Raw genomic sequence first — 17,250 nt, 5'->3', positions numbered from 1 at the left:
TGGACAAATGGTTTACTTTGCCTCGGAGGCTTTGACTTTTCCATGGTCTGTTTAATTTTAAATTCAAATCCTAGATTTGAGAAAAAAAAATTTACCTTCTGCACTGAATTATGTTATCTTAGACCTTCCAAATACAGTTGCTTATTCCTCTTCTTCCACACAATGGGAAAATCTGCTAGAGTAATGGGCACAAGTTAGATATATTAGATGTAAGAGTGCAGGAATATTTTGAATGTGTTGTGTCAGCTGGAAATCATGTTCTTTCTCTTTTAGGGTCGTTGGTGGCTTTGAGACTCTGACTGCTATGGAGAATGTGGAAAGTGACCCAAAAACAGACCGTCCCAAGGTATGTGTGAAGCACCAGGGGCTGTGCAAGAGGGAGTGAAGGCGTGTGGCCTCGTGTGGTAGTGCAGTTCACCCTTCTGTTGCTTCTCTGCCCAAGCTGAACTTGTGCAAGATGGCACAACTTAATCAGCAGATTGATTTGCTCCTCTTCTGTTCCCAGGAGGAAATACGAATTCAGACAACAACCGTTTTTGTTGATCCATATGAAGAGGCAGATGCCCAGGTGAGGATAATTGATTGGTTGGTTTTCTTGAAAGGCCAAAGCTCTTCTTTGGAGAACTTTGTAGCTTAATGCCTTTTATTGGAACTTGGGCAGCCCCTTGGCCTGTCTAGGTTGCAAACTAAGATGAAACAGCTGCCATTCAGTGTTGCCTTGTGTGCCAGGGTCATCGCTGCTTTTTCAACACAAAGATCTTGCAACTGAGTCTGGCACAGCTCCCAGTCCATGACAATTCCAGTGATTTCCTTTCCAAATGCCCACAGTGGCTATGGGTAGCTGCAGGTGAGAAGAGAGGCGTGTTAATGGCTACAGACAGCCTGTTTGTAGTGGCCCTGGAAGTCTGTCTGCCAAAGCCTGCCCTGTAATCATAGCAGTGCTGGTTGCTGTTTTAGAGGGCTTTGAAGCTTCAAATAAGTGTAGACATTTTCTCCTTACTCTGGACTAGCTCTTGCAACAGATTACTTTCTTTGTTTCCCACAGGTTGCTGCAGAAAGAGAAAAGGCCCAGCTAGAAGAAGATGCAGCCAAAACAAAAGCTGAGGTGGCCCCACCAAAGAAAGAGGTCCAGGCTCCTAAAACTTATCGGCAGGGGATTGGAAAATACATTAACATGGCTGCAGCGTGAGTTCCCTGCCCATCTGATCTTTGTTGAGAGTTTTAGCTGCCTTTTAGAATGCTGACCCTGTTCAGTGTCATTGCTCAGGTGTTTGATTTGTGCCAGCAGGCTTTGCAAAGACACTTAACAGTCAAGAGTTCCCTCTACTTCTGTTGGTTTGCAAGATTACAAGTTAATTGAGCTTTTCTTTTAGCACTTGAACGTGACCAAGTTGGTCTTTAACAGCATGTGCTGACTTCAGAACTGTAAATACATTTCCACAACTCAGAGGTCCTTGAGGAACTGTACTGTGTCACTTCCTACACAATCTTTTATTCTCTTCCTCTTCTGCAGCTATTTCTGAAGGCCACAGTCCCACAGATGTTTATTTTTCACAAGCTTCTCCCCTGCACAAAGTGGTTGCCCTAAGCCTAAATCAGTCTGCTGATCTGGTTCCCTGTTCAGCCACAAAAACAGTTCTACCAGCACAACTGAAATGGCCAGAAAGTGGAGCAGGTTCCCAGGCTTGCCATGGGAGCACAAGGTGTCTGGCAAGTAGCTCCAGGGTGCCCGGCTGGTTGTACAGGCTTGTCCTTAAGCATCCTCTCCCAGACACCCTTTGTACACTCATTGGGATTGGCAGCGTCACTTGCTTTTCTAAGGACAGCACAGAATCCCACCCAAGTGGCAGCTTTGCATGACTTTTGGATAAATTAAAATAAATGCCTTCCACTTGATTTTTCGCAGGCTCCTCTAAAAGCATTTGCAAAAACGCTGTTGTCTGCTGCATAAAGGTGTGTATTTATGCATACACAGATCTGGACAGCTATTTAATCAGCTTGTATGTCCCTGCATGACTTACAGACATTTGCATAACAGAGAACAAAAGTATGTTAGCCCATGTAGGTCAGTTTGATGTTTCAGTTACAAAACATTGCTTGTCCCTTAAAATACCATGTTCAGCTTAAAATTGCTGACATTCTGCACTGTATTTGCAGAGGAAACCCTGGCAGAGTTTGCAGCTCTGTGGAAATGGCTGAGTAGTATAGAAAGGACTTCCCTTTCCTAGTCCTTCACTCCTTACAGCCTGTCTTAAAACTGAGAGTTTGGTCCATAGCAGCCCTTTAGCAGGTTCAGGGTTCTCAGTTCTCCCCATCAGCTACTGATACCTGACAATAAAACCACAGTACGTGAGCTGGCTGCATGGTGCTCCCATGGGATTGCAAAATCTGCTCCAGAGGGGCTGAGAGTAGCAGCAGGGCTGCAACAAGCCATGCTCAAGAAACAGGAAAAGATCTTAAAAACTTGCCCAGCTGCTTTACATCTAATTCCCCACAAAACCTTTTGCTACCACAAATGTAGGTGAGAAGGCAAGAGAGGGAACTGTGGCTCACATTTTTATCCTGACTGTGCTAAGAAAGTACAGTTGTTAAATCTTCAGCTCTACCCTAGAGAGCTTGTTGGGTTTTGAACATGTTCCTGGAAGTGTTCAGAGCCATCCCCACAGACTGACACACTCTCCCTCTTTTTGGTTATGCCAAAGGCCCCCATCCCCACACCCCTGCAGTCCCCATGCTGGCATAAAGCTCTACCCCTCTCTAATTGATAAGGAATGGGCTGGCTTTGGTATAGGTCTTGCTGGGAGAGAAAGGGCATCCAGTTGCCCTGGTTCCACCAAACAGTAAATAGCCCCTGAGAGTTGTTTTCCCTTTGGCTCCAGGAAGCGCAGCGTGGAAGATGATGGGCCCTCGACCAGCACAGCTGCAAAGAAAGAGAAAAAGAGCACAGGCTTCGGGGACTTCAGCTCCTGGTAGCAGCATGGGGAGCCTAGCACTGGAGCAGCACAGCAAAAAAGAAACACAAGGCAGCCTCCCACGTGTCCTCCAAGAGCCCAAGGGCAGCCTGTCCTGGGGAGGGAAGGCACCAGCCTGCCCTTCCACTGGGGAAGAAGACTGCTGCTTTGTTACGGCTGGTTAATGTGGCTTTGTTTTCTAGAGAGCTGCATTCCCCCCACTGCGTCTTCCTCGAAGGCCTTTTTGTTGTTGTTTTGCTAAGTGGGGAGCAGGCAGCCCAGCTCCACGGGGGATTAGCTGGAGCCTTTCTCTCCCTGGCTGGCAGCAGACCAGGCAGAGCCCAGCCTTGCAGGACACTGCTTCAGTGAACAGCTGCGTTGGTGAAAGAGCTCCTTTTACAGGTAATCATTTCCAGACCAGCCAAGTCTGCTGAATGAAGGGATGAATTGACGTGGTGAGGAAGCGCCTGTGCTGCTGTAGCGCTTTGCAGAGGGGAGGAGAGGGCTCCAGCCTGTCCTGCCCTTCCCTTCCAGCTGCCTTTTGCTAGTTCTCATCAAGGACCAATTCACCAACTCTGTCTGTTGCTGTTTGTGGGCCTGCCTCCTGGCTGGACTGACTGCTGCCAGTCTCCATAGGGCCTCATTCAGTCCCACATGAGCTCTCTGTGTACCTACTTGCATCTCTGACAGCCTGGGAAGCAGCAAATCCAGATGGGGAGTCTGGGGTAGCTGCATCACTTGTTCCTCCCAGTCACTGGCAGTCCCTGAGCCACTGGCAGCCAGAAGGACCAGGATGCATCAGTCAGTTCAAACCTGTCCTTGGGTCCCAGGAACTACAGCCTGGAGCAACTGAGCAGGTATAGAAAGAACTTTTATTTTTAACACGTCCCTAAAGCCTGCTCCTTGCAGGGGAACACACACCATAGTCTTCCCATCATTGGGGAAAACCATATAATGTAGCTGACAGGCCTCTCAGATATTTCCACATACCCACAAATTACTAGGAAGCTTAATAAAGGTCTTACGGGATAAATTTATATCAGCCTGTGAAATTTTAATCCAAAACCATACATGTCTTACCATCACTTAGATGTAGCAGTCTCAATTCTGAACATTACTTTTCAGTTGATCTTTCACATTTTAAGATGACAGAAGTACCCTCCCTCTCTGTGTGGCTCAGGAGATAGTTTTGTAATCAGCTTTGTAGCAATACCTTTATATTGGTGGTTTTGTTTTAAGAGAAGGCTTCATTTATATGAAATTACTGTAAAAATGTTTGGTAAAATGTTTTACATTAAATGCTTTTATTTTCTTTTGGGTCCTTTGACTTTTTAACTGTCACTTCTAAGATCATGGCATTGCAAAGTTGATTGTTGTATGAGGAAATGATTCATTCCTACTTTTCAAGGTGCTCATGTGGAACTCTGGGATCTTTGCGGATATGTTTACGTCTTCCTTAAATTATAGGAAGTTCAAACTAGTCTGAAAGAATAATAGGGAGTTTTTGTTTTGCAACATTTTGCAGCATATAAGTTCGAAATAACACGTTTGATTCCTGGAACAGGGGATGTGATGGTTCTTTCCTCAAGCTGTGTTTCTTGTGTCTTACTGAAACCTCTTGCTTCTCCTGGACTGGCCTTTTCCAGATAAATTGTTATTGATCCCTTCTATCTAACTAGTGCTTCAGCACATTTTTGAGTTGTCAGGTTCATCGTGTTGCTGGACCTGGAATAGGCAGTTTAATTAAAGAGGAAAATGGGGGTTTTGTACAAAATTAAAATTGATATTATTATGAAAGAAAGGAGCTTTTGATTACAAGGAATGCAACAGAGGTGTGGCAAAGACTTCTATTTCAGAAAGAGTCCTTGTTACAGATTGATATAAGGGACAGTTTCCTTTTGCAGCAGCAGGCTGCAGAGATAACTACCCACTTTCCCTTTCTACTCCAGCTTTTTGGCAGTGCTCACTGCAGTCCGAGAAGGACCATTGCCATGTAAAGTGCAGGCAGGACTGCTGACCTTCCAAACATTGCCTGTTTCATTGCAATTTCCCGCCATAACATTGGACATGAAAAAGCCATTTCCTGGCTTCTAGGAAGGGCCAAGCATAACCTTTTTAGCTTTGCTCTATGCCAGGGTGAAGCTCTTCAGCCTCTGTTCACCACTTGACCCAAATCCAGTTCCCAGGCTGGGCTGCTGGTGCTCCCTGGTGTTGTCAGTACCTCCCAGGCTGGGAGATGCTGGCTCAGGCCTGTCCCCAGGGTGCTGCTGTGGGGTGTGGAAGTGGAGCCACTTGGCCGAGGCCATGTGCTGAGTCAGTGGCCAGGCTGGGGTTTGTACAGGGCCTCTGTGGGACAGCTGATAATACCAGTGCTCAAGCAGCCTGACCCTGCAGCAGATTTTTATTCTCAATTCCCATCTCTCTTCTCCCTCCCACACCTATATTTTTGCATATGTGGTCAGCTTTTGTCAAACTTCAGCTTTATTTGTGATCAACAAAACCTCAGGGACAGTGGGACACAAGCTGGTCTCTAAAAGATGAGTGAGCTGTACTGATGGGTGCACTAGGTGGGTGCTCAGCGAGCAGGGCAGTGTGGTGTCACCCTTGTTTTTAGAAGGCTCTTTGCTGGTTTTGCTGAAACCTTTTCTTTCCCTTTAATCTCTTAGTTCTCCAGCAAGGACGGTGTGTTAAAGGAATACCCAAAGCAGCTCTTGCCGTGGCCAGAGGGATAGGCAGGAATTGTGCAGCCTTACTACAGAAAATTACTCCTGGGAACTGCTCTGCTATTGTAAGCACGTTTTTACATTCTTTGTCTTTGACACTTTTCCAATAAGTGTTCTTGGAGAGAAAAAGTAGAATTTTAACTGGTGGCTGAAGTAGCTTTTGTCTGGCTGCTGTGTCCGGTGTGGCTGCCTGGGAGATCTGCTCTGAGGTGGTGCAGTTTGTGCTGCTGGCATTGAGGCTTTAAGGGCAGCAAGGTAAAGTCTATCTTTAGAGATACAGAAATAGTGCAGCTGCATGTTTTATGGTTGCATGTGGATGGGCTTGCAGAGAGGTAACAGGGTTTTGGTTCAAAAGCACCATGTTGATTTGATGCTGCCTATGCTGGCATGTCAAGGGCTGGTATTGGTGGCAGATGTCCAAGCCACAGCTGGAGGTTAAGCAAAAGCAGTGAAGGGCTCAAGTGCTAAATGCAGCTGAGCCTTTGGAAGGCAGAGGGAGGCAATGGGTGCCAGAGGGTCAATGCCACTGGTTCCACACGCAACCAGACACGTACAGCATCGGTGGGTGCACAGGGCTCTTGCAGCCCCCACCAGGCACAGGTGACCCCATCATGGGCTGCGTTCGTTCCTTTAGCTGGTGGCAGAGCCTTGGACTCTGCAGCTGGTGGTTAAGCCCAGTGCTCAGGTGCTGGCTTATAAGTATAATGAATTTCTGGGATCCCCCTGCCACCCTTTGCCAGCAGTGTTTGGAAGGAACAGGATGTTGGAAGCCTCGTGCCAGGAAGCAGCTTTTATAAGCAAGGGAGGAGATTTGCCAAACACCCCCCCAGGTTTCAACACTGTTTGCTTTGGAGAAGTCAAACAAAATCAGACTGCACAGGAAGGAGGCGGGCAGCTGCCTGCCCCGACCGGCAACAGGTTACACCACGTGGCGTGGCTGGGGATTTCTTGCTTCCTCTCTTTCTTCAGAAGGCACATTTGTTATCACGGCCATGGCAAAGGATTTAACCGCATTGTGCCATGACTGCAACCAAGAGTGTGTGTAAGGATTTTTAAACAAAAAGTGTGTTGTGATCAGGGCACCCCATGGTCCTGGAAGGGATGTTTCTGCTGAAGGGAAATGGCTTTTAGGACAAATGCTGAGGTGGCTCTGAAAAGCATCTCCTTGGTGCTCCCTGGAGCTGGTGGTGGGACTGAAGAGGAAGAGCTGAGCCCAGGGTGCCGTGGTGGGGCTGGGAGCCCCTGACACTACTCTGCTGCCCAGCCCAAATCTGTTGAACTCAGCCCTCTGCACTGCAGGGTGCTGAGGCCGTGGCCATCACAGCGCCGCCCTGTCAGCCTGGGGCTGCACTCAGTGCTGTGGCTGGGCTGGCACTGACTCACCCCTGGCTGAGCTCAGGCACTGCAGCCTGGTGACTTCATCCACTGGAAATAGCAACTGAGGAGGAACCATCTCTGTCACCCTCATACCTAGACACACAGGCACGCACTGCTGCCTGCACCCCAGCCCTATTGGAAGCTGGTTGAGCTCCAAAGGAGCAGCCCTTGGGTCTCATCCCTAGCCCAGGCACAGGCTGAAGCTGCTCTGTGCAGGATGGGACAGGATGGGGCCCCATGGCTGCACAGGGCCAAAGGCACTTGACAGCTGGTGCTGCAGGGGTCAGAGAAGTGTATGAAAGAATTTCAAGGGCAGAGGGACTGCGGCTTTATCTACCCCACCTGCTTGTACGGCATAGACAGTATAACTTCAGATACTGCACTCAAGCAAAAAATGTCTTACTGGCTGAAAAGTGTCTTTCAGAAAGGCACCAGGCTCTCTGTGAAAGCTTCAAGGGAAAATTAATCCTGCAGTTTCCCCAGCAGGAAGGCAAAGCCATGGCAGCAGCCTGCGGTGACTGTAGCAGATAAGGGGCCTCTCCTCCTGCCTGTGCAGGGCTCTTGCTCTTATCACGGGTGAACAGAGCTGTCCTGAGGATTGTCCAGGCAAAGCACTGCCCAAGCTGCTCACAGCAATCCCCAAACAGCTCAACTACAGTTCTGCCACGAAGGTCGGGGTGGTTGAGTCCAGGCAGTTTGTGGGTCTCCACCCTGGTCTTTCCCAAGCAGATGGTGCACATGGAGCCAGGGCACAAAGCAGGTGTCCTACAGGTGCCAGTCCCTGCGTCCAGGACAGGGCTGCAAAGAGTTTTGCAGAGTCTCAAGGCTGCTGCAATGCCAGTGCCAACTTTGCACCCCTTGCTGTTTAAAGGTCAGCAGGGATGAGGCAAGTGAACTCAGTGCTCATTGTCACTTGTCCCTCAGATACTTGTTTGTCCAGGTCTGCTTCTGCCTCTCCTGAACCCTTCTGCTCCCCCCACTGGGGCTCTTCCTGAGCTCTTTCCAGCAGGTTGTATCTCTTGCTGGCTTTTCTTCTATGCATGGTTCCAGACTGGTTGCTTTGGTATTTTCTGGAGATGAGGAAGGTTCAGGGACATCATGGGTCAGCTCTGCAGGATGTGACTCACTGCAGCAGCCCTTCACTGGCCTCTGTGGGATGGGCTGGCAGGAGCTGCCACTGCCTGCACAGTGCTTTAACTGTGGTGAGAAAAACCTCCCCAGCCCTGGAGCAGGCCAGCATTGCTGGGAAACTTTGGAGCTTGGAGCATCCCTCCATGCAGGTTTGGTCCCTGTTGGGTTGTGAAGGGCAGAGTGGGCAGAGGGCTTCTGGAAGGGCTGGGATCAATCTGTCTGCCCAAAGGAGCAGGAAGCTTTGGCTGTTGGGGTTGTACCCAAGGGGCTGTGCATGGGGCAGCTTCCCAGGCCTTTCTCTTGTTCCTCATGTCACAGGGAGGCCAAATCTTTCCTTCTACATAAAAAAAGGCCTATCTGCAATCACAGAGACTGCATTTGACAGCTCATAATGTAATGGTTTTTAAAAAATAGGCACAGTCTGTTTTAAACGCTGGTCAAGTTGTCCCCTACCCTTCCCCCTGGAAAGCCTTCTACGCTCTCATTTTTCTGATATGAGATACTTTCTCTAATCTTTTGCCTCCATTTATTAATAGCTAATTATATCTATTTGCTTTTGTGCCAACATTGTCCTTTAGCATGAATAGCTATTTTTCCCTCCCTAATGCTTGCTTCCCGGCTCTATTTATAGGCAGCAATTGTGTCACCCCACTGTTTTGCTTGGCTAGACAGGCTGTGTGCCTTCAGCCTCTTCAAAATGACCTGTCTCCCTCCTTCCTCCCCCAGCATCCTTTCCCTGAGCTGAGGGGGTTCAGACACGCACCCCCCCCCGGTGCCTGGGTCTGGCAGAAGCCAGACAGGCAGCAGCCCCAGCCATGGTGCTTTAGGGCAGAAAGGCAAGGGCAGAGCTCCCTGCCTCCAGAGGGGCCCACAGGATGGGCCTGCCCTGGAAGTGTTCAAGGCCAGGTTGGATGGGGCTTCAAGCAACTGGACTAGTGGGAGCTGTGCCATCCATGGCAGTGGGTGTTGGAACTAGGTGATTTTTAAGGTCCCTTCCAGCCCAAACTGTTCTGTGACGCTGTAATGATTTTTTAGGAAAAGGCAGGGATCCCTTCAGGCTCCCATTTGCCCTCCCTGTCCCTCCTACTCTATTTCTTAGGGGGGTGAGGGGGAAGTGAGCACCCACCAGGGTGGCCCACCAAGGCAGCGTGGGGAGTCGTGTGATTTCTATCTGCACTTTCATCCTGGGATGAAAGGGATGATAGAAAACATTTGTTTTTATGATAAAAGCAATTGACCCGGGAGGAATCTGCCTCCCCAGGGTGGCCTGAAGCAAATCCTGGAGATAAGGCACCGACACGCAGCAAACGCCAAGTGCTTCCAAGCCTCTGAGCAGCTGCAGAGCAAATCCCTCCCCACGTGGGCTGGGCTGCTCCCAAGCCTGGACAACACGGCTGGTGATGATTTTACTGGAGTTCATTGGGGCCAGGAGGATCTGTGGAGAAGAACACTATTTTTTTATTTTATTTTATTTTTTAATGAATGGCCAGATTTTTTTTATTACCGACATCTTCACCACAGATCTCAGTTGAGCTTTTAATAGATGGGTTCCTTGCCAGCAGCAATTGCAAATTGATTGCAGCAGAAATGGCAAGTGAAGACAAATATAGTGCAGGCTGCCTGCAGGGAGAGTGCACGGGGGAACTTCAGATGCTATTTTTGGTGTTTTGTGTCTGCCACTGACAGTATTTCTAATATTTGTTTTTCCTTAAAAACCATGTTTGGAGTTGGGAATTTTATTTTTTTATTATTATTGTTGTTGTTGTTAAAAAAGATCCCTTCCCTGGAGAAAGGGATGGGTGCCTTGTCTGAGCCCAGCTCTGCAGAACTAGTGGGTGCCAGGACCCTGGTCGGCACAGTGGGAGGGTGAAGGCACATGGAGGATGTTGCCTTCTCCACTGGGAGCAGAGTTCGGTACATCTCACTCCCAGGCGCTGCACAGAGGCCAATGTGAGCCAAACCCTGATTTAATTCCAATCCGTGGGAACCTCATGGGGGGTACAGGAAAGTTCAGTGTGCTTGCTAATGACAAAAGGAAACTCTCCCACGCTACCGAGCCCGTGCTGCACCATGGGGGCCGGCAGCCCCAGCCCTGCAGCAAGCTCCAGTGCTCAGCACCAGTGCACTGAGCTTTGCTGGATCCCAGCCAGCACCAGGACACTCCCAAAACCCAGGGGACCCAAGTGGGTCCTGCAGGAAAATCACTCACCCTGGAGGGGAGCAGCTCCAGGCTGCAAAATCATAAAATCCAGGCACAGGTGAGAGCCTGTACATGCTGGAGCCCAGCGGTGGGGAGACATTGAGGTGCTGGAGCGTGTCCAGAGAAGGGCGACCAAGCTGGCGAAGGGCCTCAAGAACAAGTCTTATGAGGAGCAGCTGAGGGAACTGGGGCTGTTCAGTCTGAAGAAAAGGAGGCTGTGGGGAGACCTCATCACCCTCTGCAACTACCTGGAAGGACCTTGTAAAGAGGTAGGTGCTGGTCTCTTCTCACAAGTAACCGCTGATAGAACAAGAGGAAATGGCCTCAAGCTGCTCCAGGGGAGGTTTAGACTAGACATTAGGAAGAACTTTTTCATGGAAAGGGTTGTCAGACATTGAAATGTGCTGCCCAGGGAGGTGGCTGAGTCACCATCCCTGGATGTGTTTAAAAGTCATCTAGATGTGGCGCTTGGGGATATGGCTTAGTGCTGGACTTGGTAGAGTAGGGTTAATGGTTGGACTCGATGATCTTAGAGGTCTTTTCCAACCTAAGTGATTCTGTGATTCTGAGGCAGGGAGGAGAGCACTGGAAATAACTCCAATGACTTGGCAGAATGGAAAACCACTCCAAGTTTTGGCCATACTTGGGGAGCCACGGCTGGGTGATGCTGAAGACTTCATGGCTCCAATGTCCTAAACTTCTCAGCCCAGGGGGATGAGTGGGGGGGATGTGGTGGCAGATTGAGACACATTCCCAGGATGATCAGGCAGAGGCATCTCGCTGACACATGTGCCCGTGGGTGTGAGAGACAAAGCTGCAGTTATAAATAAAGGAGCAAAAATGCTAATAAGAGTTTAACCACAGAATAGTGAAATAAAAGTAGCTCATGGTGGGGCTGGCTGTAACCACAGGAACCTTGGTCCTGCACTTTCTGTGTCCACCTGGAAACCTGTGATATTTGCAGCAGCTTACAGGGGACGATCGCCTTCTCTGAGGATCTGGTGGTGTTTTGACAGTGGGATAGAGTTTGTTTTTACCTCATTGGGGCACTTCTTGGTATGAGAAGCCTCAGATGCTCTTCTGACGTCTTTTTACACATTCATATTTGTGCAGACCCCATTTTGCCTTGACCTGATCAAGCTGCAATCTGGCTTTCACAAAAAAAATATCCCTCTGTTGCCCACGTTTGCCTCTAAATTACATAAAAAGCCCTGCTCCACCAGCATGCTGGATGGTGCTGGAGTTGAAATAAAGATAAGCAAAAAGAAATTGTTAATCAGTGGTTCATTGAGCCCATTAGCAGAGGGCACCTGTGGCCCTCTGATTACTGGCCAGGCTGAAGCTGCATGCCCAGCACAGCACAAGGCTCAGAGCCAACAGCTCAGCATCACCACACCAAGCCATGGTGGGCTGTGGCTGCTGAGCACCCCCTGGATAGAAAAAAAATAAAAATAATAATAATAAGAGAAAATTTAAACCTCCTCTTTTTTAAGGTTTGTAAGGCAGACACTAATATCTACTTCTCCTAACTCTGCTGCAGGTCCAGCCACACTCCCCAAGGTGCTGTGTCCACAACCTGCCCTGTCCCACTGAGCATCTCCAGAAGAAGAGCTTGGTGCTATGCTGGGCACATGCCCTCTGCTTGGCATGTCCCAGCTGGGAAGGTTTCAGCTGGTCTTGCAGATGTACCAGGGAGGAGCTCTGCAGCGTTTGGGACCAGTCCAAGGTAAATGCATCAATTTGGTGCAACACGTGTCTGCCCGGCACCGGCACTGCACCTCTGTGGCACGAGGCTGCTGGTGAGCCCGTGGCTTAGCAGCCAAACACCCTTTTCTGGGGCCACAAAGGCTGTGGGGACAGCATGCGTCAGCTCAGCCCCCCCAGGAGGTGATTTCGCAAGAGAAGTCAGCTTGTGGAGGAGGTTTTTATGGCTGGGGATCAAAGTCCTTGGCTCCTGCCCAGTTTCCCAGAGCTGAGCTGTTGCTCAGCCTGGGTTTGCAGCTGGGTTTGTGGGCCAGTGCCATGGTGGGGACAGGAAGGGGGAGCCCAGGGCTTGCAGGGGGAGAAAGGCTCTGCCGTCCCAGCTGGAATGCTGGGACCAGCCTGCTTGTCTCTCCAGTGGCTGCTCCCACCACTGGGCACCCCAGGCAGCAGGGAAAATGGGAGGGCAGGAGGAGCTGGGGTTGCTAGAAAGAGATTGGAGGCAAATGGGACTCCCGAGCTTCAGTGGTCAAAGGGATGCAGCTTTGCTTTGCCCAGAGACAGCATGTCCAGGTCCTGCAGTCATCCCAGCTAGTGGGAGCATGGCCAGGTGCTGGCCCTTCCCTGTCCCAGTTTGGGCAACACCAGCCTCACCCCAGGCAATAATCCTGCTTTCTCCATCCTGCTCAATCTCCACCCATCCTGGGCTGTCTTTTGGTCTCCATCATTCCTGGGTCCTCAGCTGCATTAGTTCATTTTTGGCTGGGCTTTATGACCACAAACCTTGCAGAGATCTGTAGAGTGACAGGCAGAGACACAAGGAAGATGTTAACTGACTTTTACAGCTTTGATTATTTAAGAGCATATGTTTACATAGTGAATTACCTGCAGGGTCACATTTTAAGACACTGATGTATTTCCCACCGGCCCATAAGGCAAACAATGTCCTTACCCACACTCTGAGGGTGCTGGGCTCTCTCACCAGCCCCACACCCAGTGCAGACAATAGACTTGTTAACACAACCAACCCCCACCTCACCAGGGGTAGTCAGAGTTTCTCAGCTTCTTTGTCCACTGTGGTCATGCAGGGTTGTAGCAAGTGCCACCCCCCAACAACCCTTAGTCCTGCAGGACTAAAAAGCCTGGGAACTCTCTTCTCATTTCCAGGATGAATATATTCCCAGAAAATTCCCATCCTGGAGCACTAGTCTATCTGTGTTGATTTTGTTTTTCATCCAGCTGTATTTCCATAACCAGCTATTTGGGCAGGGTTGGCTGTCAACACCCAGTGACTGCAAATGGCAGCAAGGGACCAGGTGTCACCCACTGTCCCCATCACCATCTGGGGCCAAAGGAGCACAGCTCACTCACACCACCACTATTCCCTGCTGCATTCCTGCTGGACACTTTGTCAGCAGACATTGGACTGGCAAGAAACCAGGCTGGCACTTGCTAGAGAAAAGGGTAGGGAAAAAGTTAAGGGGCCAGGAGCTGTTCCTGCTATGTTATTATTGGCAACCTCTGTTATAAGGGAAAAAAAAAAAAAAAAAAGAATAGATGTAAAGAGCAACATGTTTTTTTCTCCACCCAGCTGACCTGTCAATAATAAATCACTGGGTTTTCTGCAAACACTCGGCAGGGCTGGGGAAATCTGCTGGGAGCCAGAGTGCTTGGGTCAGGGCTGTCCTGCCAAGGGATGGTCACAGCCTGTCCTGGGGACAGAGGGAGCAGGGAACGGGGCCAAGGGCAGCTCTGGGAGGTGTCTCAAGTCCAGAAGTAAGATTACAGGCTGTGGGGTCAGCAAAACATTCTGGTGCTCTGGGTGGAAGTGGCTGTGCCTGGCAAAGGGCCAACCTGGGGGGCACAGGGGGCCCTGGCAGCCCCAGTGGGGAGGTGGCAGATGCTCAGGGGAGAATAATCAATCGATACGTGACATTTCTGCTCAGCACTGAAATGAAGGGTCCTGGCCATGGCCACATCCCCCAGCCCCAGTGCTGGGGTGCCTAGATGTGCACACCCCCACTTCCTTCTGCCTGGAGATGTACAGAGACAAGACAAACATCTTTGCAGTCCGTGACCTCCTCATAAAGCACGGATGGCATTTTGTAGTGTGCCTAAAAACAAAGCATGGGGAGAATAGGCTTAACGGCCAGTTCAGCAAAGTGCCTGGGGTGTACTGCAGCAGTTAATCTATAACAAAACAAGTTACATGTTGCGAAAGCTTGGCCTGATTTTTTTTTTTTTTTTTTTTTTTAATTTATTACTTTATTCAAGCATGCCTAATTTTTTTCCAGGGGCGAGGACTCGCAAGCGCCCACTTGCAGCAGCAGGGCTGCTCACTTTGTCCAGGACCCGGCACCAGCCTGAGCTTCGTTCAGCCTCCCCTCCCCTGCCACCCTTTCATCTGCCATTAAAATCAAAAGAGGCCACAGGGAGCCACAGCGAAGCCAAACCAGATGCCACTCAGAGCCTGTACCAAGGAGATGTCATTCAGAGCTGTAGCAGGGTGCTGAGCAATGGGGAGCAGAGGGGACAGTCTTCAGGTCCATGTCCCTGCCTGTCAAGTGGCTTCAGGATCTGTCCCATGAGCTACCCACACACAGACGAGTCCCTGCCCAGTGTCCTGTGTCCTGGCAGGACTGCAGGCAGTCCTGGCACAGGCATTTTCAGCCGGGTTTGAGGCAGTGTTGGAGCCAGGCAGTGCCAACTGCAGGAGATTTCCCTGGGAGGACAGAGCCAATTGCTGCTGCTCGGTCCAGCGCCAGAGAATCAAACATTTGTGGAGCTCAGTCTCAAGTGAAAGTGGAAAAAGGGGGAAAATGGAAAAAAACGAGGAAGAGGGGTAACCACCAACTCTACTGATATTGCTGCTGGTACTTGGGACGCTCAGCTGGCTCAACCCAGGGGCAGATTTCACTGACTCTTGTTGTGAAAGCTGGAGGTGTTCCCACAGCCTGTCTGCTGCCCTCACCTCTTATATGTAATTCAAATTAGGGACCTACTGCATGGCTCAGAGAAGATAAGCTTGATTTTCAGAGCTGACATCCACAGAAACCAGAGAAGTTTCCATGAAGCCTGTTACACCAACAGCACTGGGTAAACCCCATCTCTTGTTACAAGTCTTGGGATTTTTTGAGTGGCCAAACAGCAGCGTGTTAATGCTCACTAACAGGCACCAGAACAACAGCTCGTACAGTCAGAGAGCTCAGATGTTGCACCTTGAACCAGCCAGGATCCCTCCAAGGCACCAGAGCTGCAACATAGCTCGAACACCCCATTTGCTGCTTGTGCCCACAGGCTGCAGCCCTCGGTGCTGTTTCCAAGGGCTGCTTTGCCTCTACAGCTCAAATGGAAAAAACAAAGATTAGGAACCACCCCCACACACCCTCTGGCACAGCTGCAACCACTTCGTCATGCAAACCTCTGTGTCATGGTCCCTGCTGTGGTGATTTAACAAGCCCTCTGGACTGGGTGTCTGCTTGCCAAGCTGGCAGCTGGATTTCTAGGAAGCCAAAGAATGGGGCAGGTAGTTTTGCTGCAATTTTGTGGCCTGATGTGATCTGACACTGTGCAGGGGACAAGGACCACAAGTGCTGGCCACCCCATGCTGTGCTGAGCAGGGAGCAAAAGCCTGTGACCAGGTGATGCTACTGCTGCCAAGGCAAGAAGTATCCACAATGTCCAAGTGAGACATCCACACCCAGAGCCCTAGGAAAACCTCCAGCTAGGAGACAGCAGTGCATTGTATATCTGCGCAGAGGAGCCTCCAGTAATGCTCAGCTCTCACAGGTAAGGTGCAGACAGGTCATGGCATCAACCACTGTCTCAGATCTGCCTCACAGAATATTTATTTTGCAGCTCTTTCTGCCCAGGCAAACATTGCCATCAGTTCCCTGACCCAGTAAATGCTGTAATGGAGAGGGCTTTCTAATAAAGGCCCAGGAATCACAGCATGTTACAGTATGGACAGCTTTGCTGGATTAGGAACCTGATTAACGACCTCAGAAGAGATTAGAAATTGCTATTTTGAGAGGGGGTTTTCACAGTGGGTAATCGCCAGCCCCAGCAGGATGGTTTAATCCTGCCCTGGCTTTTTTCCGGGCAAGCAGACACTGTGATCCAAGGAGGGCAGGCAGGGCTCTCACAGCTCTCCCTGCTAACAGACGTGTTTGTGTTTTCTGCTGGTTGCTGGCTGACCACAGCAATTACACGGGGGAGTTGTATTTACATGTTTTAACTCTGAAACACTGCGCAAACAGAGAAAGATAATAATTAACTTTGGGAGCTGTTAACCTTCAGCGGGAGTTTTGGCTGGTGAAGGAGAAGTCTGCCAGAGCAAAGGCTCTATTTTAGTAAACATTGAAAGAATGATGAGAAACCTTTTGGTTTTGTATTATGGGTAGGTAATTGAAGGGCATTAATTTGTGTTTGCAGCCTCTGTGCTGTGAGAAATTTTCATTATAGAGGAGAGAGGAAAGAGGCTGGGGGGGCAGGGAGTGGAGTGAGGGGTTTGTGAAAGCTGCTGCTAAGCAAAAGCCATGGAGCAGGAGGAGCAGAGGTGATAAGGCTTGGCCTTGCTGGAGGGCCATGGGGCTGCAATTCTCACATGCTCTTTCTCTGTCGATTATCATGACTGAGAAACAGTATTTAGGCCTCAAATTTGCTGCAGGAGTTTAATCTGTAAAGCTGGGATAGGTTAGTAGTGAAGCAGCATGTTGTCCTCTGCCCTTGAGGCCTGAGGACTGGCTCTGCCAGCTCCTGGCACAGGGGTAGGGTCCAGCAGGGCAGGGGAAAGCACCGTGGCTCCCTCCACCCACTGGACATCAGTGAATCAAACACCACAAGGTATTGGTGTAAGGCCATGAATTGTTAATGTTGCCCCTAGGCAGGAGAAAGAAGGAAGAAGAACAAAAAGCAAAATGTTGCAGACTTTGGACTGTTATGAGTACCATAAAAAAAAAAAAAGGTAGGGAATTGAGGAAGGAAGAAAATAAAAGCGGAAGAAAGGGAGGGAAGATAAAATTTAAGTAGACAAGCAGAAGCAGATTTACAGTCTTACCAGTTATACTAGGTAAGTAAGTGGAGCGTGCCATCCAGTGCAGTAGTGCTTATTTGACCATCAGTGGGAAACAGATGATTAATTCAAGGCTGTAAGGCGATTATGGCC

General features: G+C 49.7%; 1 protein-coding gene and 1 long non-coding RNA gene across 3 annotated transcripts in view; both read left to right on the top strand.

The window, feature by feature from the left end:
- PPIL2 (peptidylprolyl isomerase like 2) overlaps positions 1–4,263 on the top strand; it is a 69,281-nt gene extending 65,018 nt beyond the window's left edge. The window contains exons 17-20 of the mRNA XM_051634473.1: positions 274–346; positions 506–568; positions 1,046–1,185; positions 2,880–4,263. Coding sequence (XP_051490433.1) covers positions 274–346; positions 506–568; positions 1,046–1,185; positions 2,880–2,973 — 370 coding nt within the window. The 3' untranslated portion in view covers positions 2,974–4,263. The remainder of the gene's footprint in view (positions 1–273; positions 347–505; positions 569–1,045; positions 1,186–2,879) is intronic.
- A 1,456-nt stretch (positions 4,264–5,719) lies between these two features.
- On the top strand, positions 5,720–14,764 carry LOC127391584 (uncharacterized). Of its 2 annotated transcripts, none has more exons than XR_007891080.1 (3): positions 5,720–5,739; positions 11,923–12,108; positions 14,378–14,764. It is a non-coding gene; the product is annotated as an uncharacterized LOC127391584 (long non-coding RNA). The 2 variants fall into 2 exon arrangements; XR_007891079.1 differs by lacking the exon at positions 5,720–5,739 and adding an exon at positions 9,765–10,651.
- Positions 14,765–17,250: the final 2,486 nt, after the last annotated feature.

This window comes from Apus apus, chromosome 16 (assembly GCF_020740795.1).
Source record: "Apus apus isolate bApuApu2 chromosome 16, bApuApu2.pri.cur, whole genome shotgun sequence".
Classification (NCBI taxonomy): Eukaryota; Metazoa; Chordata; class Aves; order Apodiformes; family Apodidae; genus Apus; species Apus apus.
The sequence above is the reverse complement of the archived record's forward strand: the minus strand, read 5'-3'. Positions and strand labels throughout refer to the sequence as shown.